The sequence below is a fragment of the Macadamia integrifolia genome, chromosome 5, assembly GCF_013358625.1.
Source record: "Macadamia integrifolia cultivar HAES 741 chromosome 5, SCU_Mint_v3, whole genome shotgun sequence".
Classification (NCBI taxonomy): domain Eukaryota; kingdom Viridiplantae; phylum Streptophyta; class Magnoliopsida; order Proteales; family Proteaceae; genus Macadamia; species Macadamia integrifolia.
This window is the reverse complement of record NC_056561.1, coordinates 15,259,542-15,279,453: the sequence shown is the minus strand read 5'-3', so window position 1 is coordinate 15,279,453 and position 19,912 is coordinate 15,259,542. Positions and strand designations below refer to the sequence as shown.

At 40.1% G+C, this 19,912-nt stretch overlaps 1 protein-coding gene across 5 annotated transcripts; it reads right to left on the bottom strand.

The window, feature by feature from the left end:
- Positions 1-1,033: 1,033 nt before the first annotated feature.
- LOC122079611 (protein INVOLVED IN DE NOVO 2-like) lies at positions 1,034-18,908 on the bottom strand. Of its 5 annotated transcripts, none has more exons than XR_006140473.1 (10): positions 18,743-18,908; positions 18,391-18,437; positions 5,359-6,279; positions 5,010-5,191; positions 4,459-4,548; positions 4,065-4,352; positions 3,463-3,672; positions 2,031-2,276; positions 1,636-1,733; positions 1,034-1,437 (listed from the first exon to the last, which is right to left on the bottom strand). XR_006140473.1 is itself a non-coding variant. In XM_042646223.1 (10 exons), the coding sequence occupies exons 4-9, from the start codon at positions 6,257-6,259 to the stop codon at positions 2,049-2,051; spliced, it is 1,899 nt and encodes a 632-aa protein (XP_042502157.1). In that variant the 5' UTR covers positions 6,260-6,279; positions 6,951-7,007; positions 18,391-18,437; positions 18,743-18,908; the 3' UTR covers positions 1,034-1,437; positions 2,031-2,048. The 5 variants fall into 5 exon arrangements, 4 of the variants coding, with proteins under 4 accessions (XP_042502157.1, XP_042502158.1, XP_042502156.1 ...); XM_042646223.1 differs by lacking the exon at positions 1,636-1,733 and adding an exon at positions 6,951-7,007; XM_042646224.1 differs by lacking the exon at positions 1,636-1,733 and adding an exon at positions 6,951-7,000.
- Positions 18,909-19,912: the final 1,004 nt, after the last annotated feature.

The window sequence follows — 19,912 nt, the reverse complement described above, 5'->3', positions numbered from 1 at the left end:
TCAACAAATTTTGTTTGTATTCTTATCCAATTGGAATTGGAACAAAAAACATAAACACAAAATGATTGAAATGCCAACTAACATAGTTGATAAGGGTAGTAGCCTTTAAAAAGAAATGTAAGATTTGATCCCAAGACATGATAAACAATAGGCAACCGCTCTTACCAGCTGCACTAATTGGCACCTTCGAATAATAAGTTCAATAGATGATAGAAGTTCATACCATCAACAAAGTCTGAGACCTTAGAAATGCCTCACCTTAGCACTGGTGTCGGTCTAAGAGTGAGCTCCAATTTATAACTGTCTTGACAGAAAAGGGGTTTGGGTTCAGACTTCAGACTCAGCTGATATAATTTTACCTCCTTGAGATCACATCTCTCTTCCCCCATGCACCTCCCGTTTACCAGTGGGTCACCTCATAAGCCTTAAGATGGGATTCAGAAGGTAATCTCCTCACTATATTTCGTTATGTTTTGGTAAGCCTCACATTATTTTTTCAGAACATGAAATACTAGACCATGTTATGGGCATGGTTCATCATCCCAGTCGAAACTTGCAGTTGACATAAACCTTGAGTCGAAACTGACCCGTATTAAGTTTTGACCAGTGTCAACCATATTTCTCACATTTTAGTAGATTCAACTAGTTTTGACTGAAGAATAGCAAGTTTCAATCAATTTTAACCAACCCATGACATGTCAAGTTTTGCCCATAAAATACCATGTTTCCACCGTTTCAAACCATATCTCTGTTTCGAGCTTGGTCAAAACCAGCCATGAGATCAAGATGTCGATCCTTTGTGATGGTACCATGTACATTACCTTCAATGCAGCCCAAGGGGAATCTAAACAGTGTGGGTCTGTTGAAATGCTTTCTTGTGAAGATTTGCATGAAAGGAAAGGAGAGGGGGAATAGATTTTACACCCGATGTTGTTAGTTGCATTAGAACTTTCCTTTCCCAGTTAGGCCCCAGTTTTCCTGTGAGCCAAATGGTTCTATATTAGTAAGCTCTTCTTGTCTTGGTCATATGCAGTGTTAGAGAAGTTTCGTATTTCAATTCAAAGAGTAAGTTTACCAATAGACCTTCTTCACATATCCTTCATTCAGAACACTACTAGTAATTTTTGGCTTCAGACCTCGAACACACTAAGGATCTTCCACCCTAGATTTCAGAGAAAAAGTAAAAGAGGGATATGCTGTACCCACATAATGGTGTCCAAGAACAGAATCTCATAAAAAATAAAAAATAAAAAGAATCTTCACAGGATTTGCAGCCAGTTGAGTAAGCTACCAAATTTGACAAGTCACAGTAAGGCTACTATAGAGGCACCTGTCTCTATCTACTCTTTATCCTCCTGTCCAACAATCCTTGCCACCAAATTCTTCTGTGGCATACTGGTACCCGGCCAAGTCATGCAACAGCAGAGAATACATTTCCTGCAAACATTACCAACTGTCAAAATAATCCTTGAATCCATGAAAAGGTAGCCCTAACCCAGAGGCCCAGCTTTCTATGATCAAAACCCTGAGTTTTTACTATGAACTATATGATAACATCAATTATCATTCACACATTATAATATATTGTTATCGAGTATAAAGAAACCTACAGGGACGAGATGTTTATATGCTTACATATGATCTCCATATACGTTAGGTCAACTTCAGAGTAGCACAGATATTTTATTCACACTAGGCCCAAATAATCATCAGCAGGCTGGGCCAAGATATGCCTGTACAAATCCCAACATCACTTCAAGCCTCAAAAATAAGCTTTAGCAAGCCAAGCATATTAAAACTTCCTGCTAGTTGATGAAACCAGGCTGGGGCAGATCAGGCTCAAGCAGGCCCAGTTCAAAAAGCAGCCTAGCAGGAACTTTGATTAGGATTGGTCTAAAAGATAGATACTCTACTTGAGGGCAGAGTCATTAAAATGGAACCTAATTTTCTTTCCATACCAAAGCGATATTATCTTAAGGAAATTGATAACAATTAAAGGCTAAAGCAGCAGTAGCATAGAATTCCAGTACCTTCCATCCAGTCTTAGGTCACCTCTTGCGCTTATAGAACTTCCACTGTTTCAGTATAAATGAAACTCCTTCTTTAAGTGTAGCTTTCCTTTCTTCTTTGAAATTCCACAGCTCAGATGTGATGTACCCTCCGCTTGGATTGTACTCATTCACCTCCTTCAGCGCTGTCGTAACGGCCTTGACAACCTCATCACCCAAATCATTCTTCAAGCTTTTCAGTTTTTCATCCTCTTCATCGATTATTTCCTGTAGTAACATGGAAAACCAAAAGGCAAAATGTAAGAACTGCAATGACAGGGACACTTTTCCTACATGGTCCGTTTGGGAAGCCCTTCCTACAACAGACCCCCTCCTGAATGGCCCTAAACGTCCAGCATGTGGAAAATCAGATGTGGTCCAAATTTTAGACAGGTAGACACATGGTCCCCTACTCACATGTCAAAATTTCAGCCCAACGGGAGCTTGCCAAGTGGCAAAATAGCGGATTGAAAAATCCAGGACCATGAGAGAGTGTACAGTAGTGGTCAGAGTACCATAGGCAAGCATGGTCATATATGGGGATGCACGAACATACATGGTGGGGTATTTGATTAAATTTGAGTCTAAATTTTGGCACATGACTAATCCAAATATGTTGTCCTCTCTTGAATCAGAATACCCACATCATTTGTCCACATGGCTCAAAATGCTGGAGCTTTTGGGAAGACATTTCCTGAATGGGACCATGCAAAACGGTTTTTAGAGAAATATTTGAAAGATACTCAATTCATGTTTTCAAGTTCAGATAATAAAATGAACTAGTTAGTAATAAAGGGTGTGATACAACCAAAAAAGTTCCTGAGATTCTACAAAAATGGATTGGCTTCAACATGTTATGAAGGCTCAAAAAACTCCACCACTCCCCTGTTATAAAACATGCCTAGACAAGAACCTAGTACCCTTTCTTGTTAAATCTTCCAAACTAGTCTGATAACCAGCCATCAGCACCACGAAGAAAGAGATTCTGCATAAAAGAAAGCCATGGATGTTTCTCTTAGCAGTAGAAGATCCCGATGGTTCTCAAAGCCTGAAGACCCTCGTTAAGTCCAGATGGTCCAAAACTTGGCCTCTTGCCACCAGTAGTAGTTTGGAGCTTGAGGACTGGGAAAAAAAATATGGGATTTTGAGTATCAAGCAGACCTCGCTTATACGAGCTCTGAAGGCTAAACAGAAAATGTCCTTTGGGTTTCTATATGTAAAAGGTTTTTGGATGTCTATCACAAATATTAAAAGAGAAAGGAAGTTGTCACTAGTTTCCAGACAGGTTCTATGGCCTCTCTTTGGAGCTTATAGAATATCGTTGGCCTTCCTAATAGAAAAGATTGAAAAAAAATAACAAATAAATAAGCAGAATGGAAGGACCAACTAGCACATTCATATTTAAAAAGCACACCTGATGTTTCCCATCAGCAATGATGATCTTGAAGGGGTGCCATTCTGGTATTCTGATTTGCTCATCCCACTCTGAACACAGACCTACAGCCTTTTCCTCTGCTTCTTCAGCAGAATATTTCTTCTTGCAGGCATCAATAAATGGTTTGTTGTCGAGATCTCCCATTCTCTTCACTCCAATTTGAGCACGACCTGACAATTCTTTCAACCCCTATAAGACACAAGAAGTTAGTCTCACCCCCAAAACATGGAGGAAGATACATTCAAAATTTTAGGAAAAGTAGGCTGGAAAATCAAAATTTTGAGATACTTCACAGAAACTCTCTTATGTTCTAATAACATGAACCCTCTACCACAAGTACAGACTGAGTTGGCATAAGCACTGATAACTCCCTATGCTTACATCATTATGAATTCAAAACTACAAAAGTATGGGATCTCAACTACTGTATTTAAAATGGAAGCTCATGAGCTAGTTTATTGGGCCGTTAAAGGACATCAAATGTTCAGATATCAACAGGCTTGCATCAGTTAAAACTTGCTTAAGATTCCACAGAAACAAAATAAAATTTGTAAGCATTAAACTTGGAAAGAAAGACTTACATTAATTAATTCCTTACGAGCATCTTGCAGCTCATCATTGCTTTTGCGTTCCTTCACAATAAGAGTTTGGTTGAGTGATTCAAGGTCGTCCAAATCTCCTTCCTTGTCCTCCAGCTCTTGCTTCATTGACTCCATCTTTTTCTGGACTTCTGCATCATCGTCACCCCCCATGTGTTTCATCACTTCCAATGTCCCCTTCAATCGTTCTATTTCCAACTCTAGTGCCTGTTTGGCATCCAGTTGCTTTTCTAATTGAATTATTCTCTTGTGGAGTTCTTCTTTTTGCCTCTGATATCAAATGTCACAGCCAAATAATGAGAATGGATTCACACAAAATTACATGCTTGTGGCAATCTTGATAACAAAATTAAATGCCCACTAAAACCAGACAAACCTGATGATCATCTGCCAGCTTCAGCACATTTTCATCAGCCTTCTTCTGCTCGAGTGTTGCCTTTTGAAGGGAACTGTTTCTCATTGCGTTCTGAAAGGACCCATAAATAATTTTATCAGCTATCAATATGAATGTCAAACACTTCAATAGAACATCATCACAGACTGCTGCAACTGCCAATATAGTAGCCACACAAATTTCAATACGCAATATTACCAGAAAAGGGGAACAGTGATTGTTCAGTGTAAAGCCTACTAGACTCGTGCACAAACACATGGGATCTTTTTTTTTTTTTGGGTAGCTGCTAATAAGGATTTAGTAAAAATTAGAGAAAATGAAGTACATGCCTCCAGGGTGTACTTCCCTCTAACAGTCTCTCTTTTCTCTCCTTGTTAAATATGTGGGCCCCTGTATGATGCACCCTGTTCCACCAAATGCACTCTTTCGCTGCTGGCTATTGGCTCGCCATGTAAGATACCAATATAAGCCGGCAGCATGTAGATCCCTTACCCTAAATATTAAAAAGAACAAGGAAAATTTCGAAGACGTACCTTGTCCCTATCTTCCTGTAGTTTTCTTCTTTCAGTTTCATTTTGAGCCTCCCGCTTCTCTAACTCCTTGCCACGCCGCTCTAGCTCCTTCATCTGAGAATCTAAATTTCCCTTAAGTTTTTGGTGTTCCTGAAAAATTCTCTGGATATGGTTCTGTGCATCCTGGTGCATTTTTTGTATCTCTATTAAACATAAGATAAACATTAAGTAAGATTTTGTAGCTAAAAAGCTCACATGATATCAAAAAGGTGATAAAATGAATGCAATGAAGTGCATGAATAGACAACAAAAAAATTATATATACATCCAACAGGATGCTATGTTTCCTCAGCCTCATGGAGATACATACTTTCATTATATGCTTGATGTAGCTCATCCTTCTCCTCCATCAAACGGCCAAGAGACAAAGAAGTCTCAGTGAATTTGCATTCCATTTCTTTCAAGTGCTTATTCTTGATTTCAATAACATTGGTAAGATTTGAAACAAGTTTCTTCTTCTTCCGTTCTTCTTCTGCCACAATATCAGAAATGGTTTTCAAATCTCCAATTTTTTGGAGTTCCTCCCCTATAATACCTCCAGATTTATAGTCATCTTCACGAGCAACCCATGCATATAAACTAGACCCTTTGTGTTTCCTTCCATACCAATCTCTTTTCCCATAATGATCAGCTTCATAAGCCTTCTCAAATGACATTGCATTGTTAAATCCAGGCCAATCTTTGTTGAACTCCACTATGGCAGTCCCTGAATGACCCCGATAATTCCACAAAGGACGGACCCTTACAGGGTTATATCCTCTCCGTATAAACTGCTCTCTCAGCTTCGAACCACTTTCCCCCACATATCGTCCATCCTTGTAATCAGTTGGAATATTAACCACAATTCCCGTCCAAGGCCAAACAAATACATCATTGTCGCGACCACTCGGAGGTTCAGATACGGCCACATGCTGCGACAGAGAGCCTTCAGGGGCTATATCTCTTTCCATAAATTTTGCCAATGCCAGATGGTTTGCCTTCTGCTTGACACTCCTGGTACTCGAACCTTTACCCACCCCAGAAGCATGTTGGAGGAGTTCCTTGTAAAGGTACTCTCTCTTTCTCTTGCCCAAGCAAAAAGGGCACCTGTAAGTGTCATTTGAGATTTTCACCTTGGGATCCCCACACTTCAGCTTTTCATAAGACTTGTCTCCATATTCATTTATCTCAGACTCACTTATGTCTGAATCCTCATCTGAACTCTCAACCATTGAACTTTTAGCCAGGTAACCTACAAATAAAATATAACCAACACAAGTCAGAAGCAACATATCGGTCAAGGATGGACACCTAAGTTAGAGAATGTAAAAAATGTTACTCTGTATGAGTGGCATCTATACACAGATTCACAACCCATCCTCAGTCCACACCAGAAAACTACATCAAAGCCACCTGGTTTGAGTGATCTTAGTAGTAATGGACTTCTGAACGGTACTATGTGGAAAAAAAAAATCTAGAGTGATAGATTTGGTTTTGCACCTTATTTGGCTAGTGTGTAGTAAGCATTCAAACATTTCTCAAACAACCAGGTAATAAGTTTTAGGTACTTACCATAATGTGTATTTATGGTTAGTTAAGCAACATAATAAGCCTCCCCTGAAGTTTCATTTAAAAATTCTAATAATTTCCCATAATTTTACCAAATTTCAAATTTCCACAATTTATTCCCATTTTGGTGGGGAATATTTAAATTTCGACATGGATCGAAATGACTTATCCTGTCGAAATCTCACACCTGGCTTGTGAGATGCTATAGGTGACACTAATAAAATTATGCTTGATGGCCTTGCTTGTACATCGCATGTGCGACAGTAGGACAAAAAGAAACTTTGCTGGAGTCCTTGTAGCTTGCATATTCTCCACAAATGAAAAGGAGAAAATAGTAAAATAATGTGTACTTACCAGAATAATCTTGATAAGTGGATTAGAGTAGAACACAAGCAGCCAAACACCTGAAAACTTAAATGCCAGCAATTTTGACCAAGCATAAGGATTATATCTTGTAGTCTGAAATTAGATTTAATAAGCAAAATCATAAATTTTCCAAATGATAGAACATTCATCTAAGATGAATCCATCACATGCATCACCAATAGGACAAGAGACCTCGAAAACGATCCAGCTCGAGAAAAATCGAGTAACATCATACTAACAGGGATAAAGCTTGCCTTTAATACTAATGATAGATCAGATAAAGCAACGAAATTTAGAAATAACATTTTCACCCTTCAAGTTTTGCAGATGGTTATACCCTCATGGCCACATAGCTCTTGAGTTGTAGCTCAGCTAGATCATGCTGGAAGGTAAGCTTCTCTGCAGCTTAGCTGTCTTATCCTATCTCCCTACTGAAAACAAATAGATATTAGCATGTATAACTGAAGCAATACAAAAGAAAAAAGTTTCCCTTCCTAGGCCAGGAAGGAAGTGAATGACGGATTGAACCCCCGACCCAAGGGAAACAATGTTTCCTGGATATGATGCAGGATCAATCTAGAGACTGGCCATTGGATAGTAACTATGGTTCATTTTTTTCTTGTATATGTCAGTTGGTCATTGTAATGTGTAAATAGTTGATGGGTTTGAATTATGTCCGTGGCCCGGCATTTAGACATGTGATAATAAGAGTAATAGTTACTCGATGGTTGGGTTTAGTCAGTGGAATCCGAGTCATAGTTGTAAAGGCAACCCTAGGTGATGCAGCACTAAAGACAAATGCAAGAAGGAAGAAAAGGGGAGTTGGCCAGGGCAGGGACAGCTAGGCCACACAATTTGCTTTGATGGGGGGTTACAATTTAGAAATTAACTTTAGTTACTAAAAACTGAGATTGGTGGGGATGACTATGATCCGGAGGATGCTAATGATGATGACACTTATGGCATACACATTGTTACTCACATTTTGGTGGTTGAAACCAAAGGAGAGGACTGGCAACGAAATTGTATCTTTTATAGCCGTATGAAATCTGGGGATCGTACTTGTCAAGTGATAATTGACAGTGGTAGCCATGTCGTCAGTTCAGAAGCCTTTGTGAAGAAAGCCAACTTGAAGCCTGAACCACATCCTCAACCACATAAGGTACCCTTGCTGAATGCAAATACTTTAGAGGTAAACAAACGGTGCTCAGTTCCTTTGAAGCTCTATCGGTATGAAGAAAATGTTTGGTATGATGTAATTCCAATGAAGCTCATAGATGTATTGTTCGGTTGTCCAAGGATGTATGATAATGATGCTATGGCTGGAGGGAAGAAAAATCTGTGTTCATTTGAATGGAAGGGTGTTCCTACAACCTTCTATCAGGTAAATGTTCCCGCTGAAATGCGGCAACGAAGGGCTCTAAGGGCAAATCAAAAGGGCATTGAGATTGAGAATAAAGTAGTTGCTAGCTATTCCCCACAATCAATTCATACACACAAGTCAAGAAACAAGGATGGTTATGGCTCTTGTCACCTGGGAAGTCACTCTCCAACCTGAGGTAATTTATAGCACACCTATCAAAGAGCTTTAATCTGACTTTTCTGATTTGGTACCGGATGAGCTTCCCGATGAGCTACCTCCCATGCTTGATATACAACATGTTATTGACTTGGTACCCAGTTCGGTTATACCAAACCTATCTGCCTACAGACTTAATCCTATTGAGCATGCCGAGCTAAAACGGCAAGTGAATGGGCAATTACAAAAGAAATTCATTAAGGAGAGTTTGAGTCCTTGTGCGGACCAGCTTTACTCAAGCCAAAGAAGGATGGTTCTTGGCATATGTGTGTGGACAGCTGAGCTATCAACAAGATAACAGTCAAGTATAGATTTCCCACTCCACGACTTGATGACAGGTTGGGCATGCTGTCCCGGGCTAAGATCTTCTCCAAATTGGATCTTAGGAGTGGCTACCATCATATTCGCATCCGTTCAAGGGACGAATGGAAGACCACCTTCAAAACCAAGGATGGCTTGCACAAGTGGAAAGTCATGCCCTTCGGTTTGACGAATGCACCTAGCACCTTCATGCGTGTCATGACACAAGTACTTCGTCCTTTTATTAGTCGCTTTTTGGTTGTTTACTTTGACGATATTTTGATTTACAATAAGAACCAAGAAAAGCACATTGACCACTTGAAGCAAGTCTTGAGAGTACTCCGCACAGAAAAGCTCTACATAAATCTCAAGTACTCCTTTATGCTGCCCAAGGTTGTATTCCTTGGATTCATACTGTCCTCTAAAGGTGTTGAAGCTGATCCGGAGAAGATCAAGAGTATCATTAATTGACCTATACCAAAGACACTGATAGAAGTCTGTAGCTTCCGTGGTTTGGCTTCTTTCTACAGGAGATTTATTCGGAACTTTAGTGCAGTTATGGCACCCATTACCGAATGCATGAAAGCAAGTAAAGAGAAGTTTGAATGGATAGCTACAGCGACCAAAGCCTTCATTCTTGTCAAAAAGAAGATGACCGAGGCTCCGATCTTACGCCTTCCTGACTTTGATAGGGTGTTCGAAGTAGCTACAGATGCTTCACATATTGAGCTAGGAGGAGTGTTACTGCAAGGAGGGCACCCCATCACGTTCTATAGCGAGGAATAAATGAAGCCAAGAAGCTATTTGATTTATGATTTAGAATTGTATGCAGTCGTCCAAGTGCTACGCCATTGAAGACACAACCTCATTGGTAAGTAGCTTATTTTATATACTGATTATGAGGCATTGAAGCACCTTCATTCTCAAAAGTCAATTAGCCATCGGCATGCCAAATGGGTAGCTTACTTGTAGGATTCATGTTTGTCATGAAGTATAAGGCGAGAAAGGAGAACACAGTGGCTGATGCACTTAGCTAGAATGTGCTCACACTTAACACATTTTTAGCACATGTTATTAGCATCCGATTAGATACGAGGAGAGTACGCATCTGATCCCAATTTCAGCACTGTTTTTACAGAGTTACAACAGGGTGGATAGCACATAAAGTACTCAATTCATGAGGGGTATTTGTTCTTTGGCACACGGCTATGCATTCCAAACTCTTCCCTACGTCACCACATCATTCGGGAGAGTACATGTTATTAGCATCGATCAGATACGAGGAGAGTACGCATCTGATCCCGATTTCAGCACTGTTTTTGTGGAGTTAAAACAGGGTGGACAGCACCTAAAGTACTCAATTCATGATGGGTATTTGTTCTTTGGCACACGGCTATGCATTCCAAACTCTTCCCTACGTCACCACATCATTCGGTAGTTACATGGAGGAGGTTTGGGAAGACATTTTGGGAAGGATAAAACTCTTGCACAAGAGACAAATTGATACTATTAGCCACACATTGCAAAAGATGTTGATCATGTGCTCAAGAGGTGTTGTGTTAGTCAGTTAGCAAAAGAGGGAAAATAGAATACAGGTTTATACTCTCTACTACCTGTTCCTCATGCACCATGGCTTGATGTTAGCATAGACTTTGGTCTTGGATTGCCCCCTATTAGAGAGCAATATGATTCCACTATGGCGGTTGTGGATCGCTTTTCTAAGATGGCCCACTTTATACCATGTCGTAAGACTTTTGATGCTTATCAGGTTGCAAAGCTCTTCTTCAAGAAAGTAATGCGACTACATGGGATGCCCATTAGTATTATGTTTGGTCATGATGTCAAATTTATGAGCTACTTTTGGAAGACATTGTGGCTGAAAACAAACACCAAGCTAATGTTTTCAACCGCATTTCATCCACAGACTGACGAATAGACAGTGGTGAATAGAATCTTAGGAAATCTATTGAGATGTTTGGTTCGAGATTATGACAAGACCTGGCCTTCCATCCTCGACATTGCTGAGTTTATAATAGTTCAGTGAAGAGGAAAACGGGTCGTACTCCTTTTGAGATCTTGCTTGGAGTTCAGCCTAAGCGGCATATTGATCTTGTGTCACTCCCACCCCAAGCTCGAGTTAGCCTTGAGGCAGATGAGAGTCTACGCCATATTACTGAGGTGCATGCCAACGTCCGACGACGTATTGCCTTGAACAATGAGGTATATAAGGCTTCTACTGATCGTCATCAACGTTATGTGGAGTTCAAACCTGGGGACATGGTGATGATACGTGTCAATCCTGAACGGTTCCAAATGGGTGTCAACAACAAACTCCACCCACGGAAGATGGGTCCCTATAAGGTGCTAAAACATATAGGGCCAAATGCTTATATGCTTGGGTTGCCTAATGATATGACCATAAGCAATGTGTTTAATGTGGCTGATCTTCATCTTTATGTTGGGCATCATTCGGACGATGGAGACACGGAGCAACTGTAAGGCTACCCCAACTTAAGCCACCTACCATTGATGTCATTTAAGATGTCTTGGATGATAATTACAAGACTACTCGTCGTGGTACGGGCTATCACACATTCCTTGTCAAGTGGAAGGGCCGTCCCCGTGGTGACAGTACATAAATCCATGCTGATGACTTCAAACGACTTGATCCAGACTTGTATGAGCACTATATGTCTCTTACCCATTAGTCGGAGACGAATGTTTTTAAGCCAGGGAGAGTTGATGTAGCACTAAAGACATATGCAAAAAGGATGAGAAGGGGAGTCGACCAGGGCAGGGACAGCTAGGCCACATGATTTGCTTTGATGGGGTTTTATTAATTTCTATTTTATTAGCTTCTATTTTCAGTAGTCAATAGTTTCTATTTCCAGTTTTAGTAACTAGAAGAGTTGCTATTTTATAAGTTTCCAATTTCAGTTTTTAGTAACTAAAGTTAGTTTCTAAATTGTAAACCCCAATCAATGTTATAAATAAAGAGGGATCTTAATGGGGAGCCGATGGGCCCCAGAAGACCCAACTAGTACGGCTGTGGGCCCCCACTTAAGAACTTAAGTAGTTCAAAGTCTAAGATTAAGTGGCAAAAACAGTAAATATACTGATGTTTAGAATCGAGTGGCAAAACAATAAATAGGTTGGAGTGGCATTTTGTAATAAAGGGGAGAAAGAAAGGGTCGTTAATATGGGATAAGAAGAGTTGAAGGGTTATTGGTAACCCACGATTTAGGTCGCCTTCAACCTTCAGCCAAGGAAAGAGGCAGGGAACTCAAGTCGATTCAGGAAAGATATCTTCATGAATAGAACCGCAAACCAAATGAGATTTCAGGCGATGTTTCCTAACCCTTCAGCCTCTTAGAAACATCCGACAATAGACCTTGTGATCAGATAATGGGTTCAGGTTAATTGCTGGGAACAGAACTGGGCGATGGTTCACAGACCAGATCTGGTTCTGACTTCAAATCTCACTATAGGAGCTTCAACAGGGGCCAAGCTTCTAGGGTTTCAATCACCGAAGGGAGGGGAACCTTCGAACAAATCTTCAGCCTAAGCAGGTCACACACAAGGGAGATCAGTGAACTTATGTAAAGCTGTAACTGCCGTCAGAAACCAGATAAAGAGAAAATACAGCAGGAAGGTGAAGAAGGTGAAGAAGGAGAAGAAGAGGAAGTAGAAGGGGGGGGAGGGACACTTCTTGCAGGGAAGAAGGGGGCCGGGAGAGTGATCAAGGGGAAGCAGCCAAAGGCAAGAGGAAGAGGGAGAGGGAGAGTGGTTTCAACCAAAGGAGGAGGAGGAGAAGAAGAATCGCAGGAAGAAGGGGAGGTAAAGCGATTGCAAAGAGGAAGAAATGAGGGGGCAGGGAGAGTGATGGCAAAAAGAAGGAAGGGGGGAAGAAGGCAGCCACGCAGGGGTTTTCCAAAATCAATTCATTCTTCATTCAATTATTCCTAACTTGGGTTACATGCCTTATTTATAATAAATTAAAATTACAGCTTCCTAATTAAAGTCAAAGACTAAAATAAAGATAAAATCTCTTAAAAATCTAGACTAACAGAATTAGAAACAAAGGAGGACTCAAATTTGAAACTATTTACTTATCTGGAAACAACCTAAAATAAGAGATTACAAATAAAATAAAATCCTAGTATATTCCAATATCCTTGAACCCAAATTGGATCGGGTTCTTGGTCCGGGTTTGGGTCGATCCATAGTAGCGCTGCTACATCAGCTCTCACATAGTCTCCACGATTTTATGAAACAAAAAAACTTGTTGCTGCCGCTGCTAAGTCTTTGTTGAGACTATCCTGTGTTTGATCAAGACCAATGGGACTAGTGTTTGTCTGGTCAACGCTCTGCAGTGAGAAGCCCAAGTGGTACCTTCAAGTGTTCTTTTCCTCTTTTAAAGTCTTCTCTTCAAGGGTTTACTGCTGATCAATTGAAACAGGTATTTAAACTTTAATTTCTGCCCAGAAATTTCTGCAGAATTCCCAATCGGCCTCTGCTACCAGAAGCAGATCCAGCCTTGTCTTGGGCTATACTTCTGGTCGATTCTTTCCCCTTATCCAAGTAAGACTCAACCCAGGTATTGGCTAATTCTGACCAGCCAATTGTGAGATAATTAAAATCTCCATATTTTCATCTTTTAGCGATCTGTGCTGTCCAGAACTGAGATCGATATACCTGTTTCAGTTTCTATTGTTTTCTTGGTCTATGGTTCATGTTATTAAGTTGAATTGAACCTATTTAAAGACTTGTAAGCCCCTGTGATCAGTGCTACTGATCTGACCAGAGACACCTTAATATTGGGATCGATAGTTCCATTAGTCCAGATCTGATTTATTTTGCCTGATCTATTTCTGCTATTGTCCTACTTGGTTTGTGGCCGTTCTTTGAGAGTATCCTGCTGTTTTGGGACTAGGTTGGTTTGTCAATCCTAGTTCTGCATTACTAGGTGTCCAAGCACACTTTGCTGCAAGGACGCCTAGGCGTCTTGGTGTAACCTTGATTTTATTTCCCTCCCCCAATGCCAGGGTCTCCTAGATGCCATGACAACTATGATCCGAGTTGTAATTTCAGCTAATAATTAAGGGTAATTTTGTCCAGCCACACAGTAGTAGTATCTGTTCAGTTTAGGTAACTTTAAGAGTTGGTGCAAGTCCAAGAGGTGTTTATGATTACTGACATGTTTTGGGAGAGGGAGTCCCTTCCGCTACCATTTAATGGGCAACCTCACTCCTCTATTTTGGGAACTGCTTGAAGCTAATCTTGCTTTCAATCATGCAATCTCTGAGTCCTACCAATTAGAGATAAGTCCCTTATAATTGATTTTATCACTAGGAATCACTGAATTGATTCTTATCTTTGCTGTTGATTTTATACAACTTCTATATTCAATTTCTAATCTTGAAGCCAGTGAAATTTTGATGAAATCTTGATATCAAAATTCCATCTGACTCATTTTATAATTTCAACTCTGCTATCAGATTAATGCTCTCGGGTTATTCTCAGAATCCAGAATTGTTTTATTCTTTCAATCCTCTTTCAATAAATTGGGTTCAGATTTCAAGAAACTCCATTATTTGGTAACATTTTTCAATTGTTAAATATTCTAGGTCATTACAATCCATATTTTTAGCTTTACTGCTATTGTTGTGATTATGGTTAGAAATTTAGCTTGTGTTTCAACCTTACTGTGATTTTGGAATTCCAACAGACCAAAAGCCTCTTCTATCTCACGCCTGCACCAATGTTTTTTGTTCAAAGCTTTCTAATGCAGATAGATTCTGCATTACTGGCCACTGTTCTGCAAGCAAATGCGCTTACCAAAGGATTTTCTACAGTTGGATATCATCATGGATCAACGTTCACGACTCGTGAGTCAGCAATCATGCTACATCAGGATATCCCACCCCTTGATAGAGAATCCACCATATCATTTCATCATTGACCAACTGGCCTAGGATGGCAATGACATAAGAACTTCAATCCAAAAGCCAGTGTCTAGTAATCTAAGACAAATCAAGGTAAGTGTTAAATCCACAAAGAATTTTGGCCCATTTGGGTAGCGGGGAATTGATGGGGTGGGAAGCAATAGGGTGGGAAAATAGCAAAAATTTTCCTGGTAATACAAAAATAGGGCTCTTTAAATTGAGATGGAATGGGGGAGTTGGATTTCCAGTGTTATTCTTGTCGTTCCCTAAATTATGAGATTTTTGGCCCATTTGGGTAGCAGGGAGTTGATGGGGTGGGAAGCAATAGTGTGGGAAAATTGCTTGCACAAATTTTCCTGGTAATACAAAAATAGGGCTGTTTAAATTGAGATGGAATGGGGGAGTTGGATTTCCAGTGTTATTCTTTTCGTTCCCTAAATTATGAGATTTGCTGGGGAGGTAAAGTTGTAACTAAGCCTCTTTCGGGCCCACCATCTCATCTCTCCTCAGTTCCTATCATTGCTCTCCCTCTATTCTCTCCCCTCTTTGTGAGTTTCAAGAACTCGGTAGGCCATTGCATCAGAACCAAAGTCGGCAGACGTGAACGAGGTTATGTTGCTGAGATGGCTGAAACCGTTCAAACTGGGGTTAAGACTAGTATTGGGAAGCCCAGAACCAGGCTGGCCATGAAGAATCAAGCCACAGATGTTACGATTTCTGTAGAAGAACAGAGATTCCGGTCATAATTGTATTAAGGAAGCTCAAGAAGAAGGGAAAGGCCAAGGGGGAGATCAGACTGCCAATCTAGGGAATGAGGTTTGGGCTGAGAATCATAATAAAGAAATAATGGGCATCAATGGTAGTGCTTTGAATGCCAACAAAGATGTTGTAATGTAGAAGTAGGTTTACACTGGGTAAACAAACTCCCAATATTTAAATAGCCCAAACCAATTCAAATCCGATCCCTTAAGTCAGTCCTAACAGAAACCAGAAAATAGGATGGCCAAACCTGTCCCAAAGGAACCAGAAATAACCCAGAAAATTACTTGTAGCAGCATGAAATAACCCAGCAAGAAAGCCTCAACAGCAGAAACAATTCCCAGGCAGAACTGGGTTTCGGCCAGAACAGGGACAAAAACTTGTGGTTGAGATCTGGCTAGTAGCAGGGGCTGAAACCCTGGTTGAGTACCTCCCTCGAAGTGACCTTTGAACCCTCCAAAGGGCCTTCAAAGTTGCTGGACGGAATAGGAGAAAAGGCCCCAGCCGATTGGACTCAAAACCTAACAAGCTGCAGTCGACTTTGAGGGTTGAGCTGATCTTCCACAGGCTTTGATCCTTGTTTAGGTCTTCCAATAGGGTTAATTAAATTCACACACACTCTAACAAACTGAAACAAAGAAGAAAATAAAGAAAAGAAAATAGAACAAATGGAGGGTTGAGAAGGGTGAAAGAAAATAATGGAATGGGTATCTCACCCCTTAGGTTTTGGGTATCACACCCCTCAACTGTTTAGGCATCTCACCTCTCAATAACAGCCTTTCAGCCAAATAGTATTCACTCAATAAATTCATTAATCAAGTCTCTCTCAGTTACAATCAATTAGCCTCTTAAATAGGGACAGCAGCTCCTTCATAATAGAAGGTTACAAAATAGGAAACAAACAAGAAGAGAAAAGTAAATAACTAAGAAACTAACAACTAAAACATTCCTTAACTAATTACTTGTCTAACAAAAGATTATAAACACCAAAAAGGTAACAAATCCTTGAAAAAATAATGGGCTGGTTACTGTTCATGTGAACAGTAACTTCCTTTATTTTCCTCCAGCTGTATCTTTATATCAAGGCAAGATAGCACTCAAACTGAAATCAGTATATATTTTCTTGAAGATTCTAACAGTTGTTGCTGCCCTTCTTAAGATTGGGTCGATGGACAGAAATGCTGCTGCTGAGCTGGCCAGAAGGACCCAAAAATGAAACCAAATCTGTGCTGAAACCTGCTAATTGATGGGGGTTGGAATGGCCTGGCTGAACCAAGGCTGGCCCTTCCTTGTGCAAGTCTGATCTACATCATGTTGGGCAGCAAAAAAGGTTCTTGAAGGCATCAAGCTTGGGGAAGCATTGTTTGTCAATGGGACCTACCTTACATTGACGGAATTCGGCCTTACAGTGACGGAATTCGATAAGGGAGCCTCAGAATGCTCTGTTTCCTATCAGATGGCGATGGCATTGAGTTGCAGAGAGAATCAACATTCTGTGCTGAAACAGAGACTGAAAGGGAGACTGTGTAGGGAAAAAGAAACAAAAACTTCAGAAAAGGAGTAATGAAACAGCTGCTGGTGATGTGCAACCACCGGTCCCTAATTGGTCACTATGGTAGAGTTCCACTTCACAACCACAATTCCAGCTCACTCCATTGTATCCTGTTTCAATACCATTCGGTTGTTGTTTCCCTGAATTGCTCGCTATAAGAAAAGACTGGGAAAGTTGTAAGACACTGAAGCGAGGGAGTGTGAGAGGAATTTATATTTAAAACTATCAGTTCCACCAAAACGAAAAATGCTCTAGTATAAAATATAAACGTTCCAAAAGGTTTTATAACGAACTGTAAAAGAAAACTACACTCAAAATTGTTGGCAGCTACGTGAGGCTGGCTATTCTCTTCATCTACCGGAGATCCTGATAAGTCACAAGCACTCATGTCTTCCTTACTTCAAGTGTTCTACGCAAGCCGTTTTCTGGACTTCCCTAGTCCTTTCAACACCGTCAAACAGCAATGTATCACTCGAATCCATCATAAACCATATTAAATGAAACTCCAGCCAAAATCAATGTAGTAGTAGCAAGATAAACCATAAACAACACCAGGAAGCTAAAATTTCACTGTTCTGTCAAAAACCCCTAACCAGAAAGAGGCAGAAGAAGAAAGAAAAAATGAAAAACAATATAGGGAAAAGAATCTCTGACCAAGCCGGAGCTTCCCCTAGTCCTTTTAACACCATCAAACTGAAATGTATTACTCGTATCCAACATAAACCATACCAAATGAAACTCTAACCAAAACTAATGTAGTAGTAACAGCATAAACCATAAATAGCATCAAGAAGCTAAAAGTTCACTGTTCTGTCAAAAACCCTAACCAGAAAGAGGCAGAAGAACAAAGAAAAAATGAAAAACAATATAGGGAAAAGAATTTCTGAGCAAGCCGGAACTTCCCCTAGTCCTTTTAACACCATCAAACGGAAATGTATTACTCGTATCCAACATAAACCATACCAAATGAAACTCTAACCAAAATCAATGTAGTAATAACAACATAAACCATAAATAGCACCAGGAAGCTAAAAGTACACTGTTCTGTCAAAAACCCCTAACCAGAAAGAGGCAGAAGAACCAAGGAAAAATGAAAAACATTAAGCCCCGTAGGCTACACAGAACCCTCTCTCTCTCTCCCTCCTCTCTCTCTCACTCTCTCTCCACACCCCCCCCCCTGTCGACGAACTGTGCCCCGCGCTCCCTATTTGCTGGCTCCCCCAACCCTGTCGGCTCGGAGAACGTCCTCCCGTAATAATAATAAGAAGAAGAAGGTGATGAAGATATTATTACCTTGAGAAGCAAAGACTCCCTACAGGAATTGAACTCTTCGAACGCCACTGTTTCCACAATCATCAACAAAAGTAGAAGAAAACGATCAAAAATTAATGAGCAATTAAAATAATAGGAGCACATTCACACTCAGCAACGCATGCACAAGGAACACCACTGCTTCCACAATCATCAACATAAGTAGAAAATAAAAAAGGATCAAAATTAATGAAATGATTGAAATAATATGACCAAACACTCAAGTCTCACCAACGCATGCACAAGGAAGTAAACTCATTTGAAGAGAGAAGTAAACTTAAGATTGACAAATATAGCAAGATGCGTATCATGAAACGATTCTACAGTTTCTTACAGTCGATGAAAAGGAAATCCCCAACTGAATCAGCACTCTACAACTCTCGTCGGTGAAGCCCTCCGACGAAATTTCTCACTGAAACATTGAACTTATGAACACAGAGAGAAACAGAGAAATGCAGAGAGAGATCATCGGAGAGAGAGCAAATGGAGCTCTCAAATGCAGAGACAATGACAGGAGAAGCAATTTGAAGGGAAAAGCTGAACGGGCAAGTGGTAACGGCCCCACCCAATCTCCCACCGTCTAGGTGTGTCAGGCTATTGACGGTGGGAGATGGTATGGTCTGACAACCGATAGATGGTGGCACCGAAAAGGTACGAGATCCTCTTCAGCCGCGCTAGGTGTTCACTGCTCATCGGATGGTTGAGAATTTTTTCCTTTTCTAGTATTTACATACTGAGGTGCGTGTTTGAGTGCACTTAATCATCTGATGCAAGCCAGGCACCTAGGTCCTAATTGAATCTGAAAATAATTCGGTAAAAATTTCGGAAAAATATCTTCTCCAACATCAATTATTCACCTTCCACCTAGGGGTGTCAATCCTAATTATTCGGCCGAATCGAATTTTTTTGAATTAAATAAAAAATTTGAATCGAATTCGAATTAAAAATAAAATTCGGTAAAAAACATGAATTTTACTAATTTAAATTTAAAACACGAATAATTCGGGCCGAACCGAATTAAACCGAATTAATCGGTCCACTTAAACAATATTTAAAATTAAAAAAAAAAAACAAAAAACAAAAAACAAAAAAACAAAAAAAACAAAAAAACAAAAAAACAAAAAACAAAACGTCATATTCGCTTTTTTTACCGAATCCTTAAATTAATCAATTGAATTATTCCGAATAATTCTCCACCCGAATAATTCCCGAATCCGAATTTGCTAACTATGAGCCCACATCAGTAGGCTTAATCGAGCCCGACTCACTTAAGGCTCCATCTGAATCGGCCTATTTTATAAACGTGTTGAGCTTCAACTTGGCCTGTTTATTAAACTGGCATTCATGGTGCAGGCCACTAGTCTGTCGGGTGTCCGACCGACCCGACTCACTTAAGAAACCCATTAGAACCGACTCATTTAGCCCGACCGACCCGATCCCCTTCAAAAATGCCTAAACACCTATGTTACTACTAATACTAGAAAATATGAGTAAAGAATATATA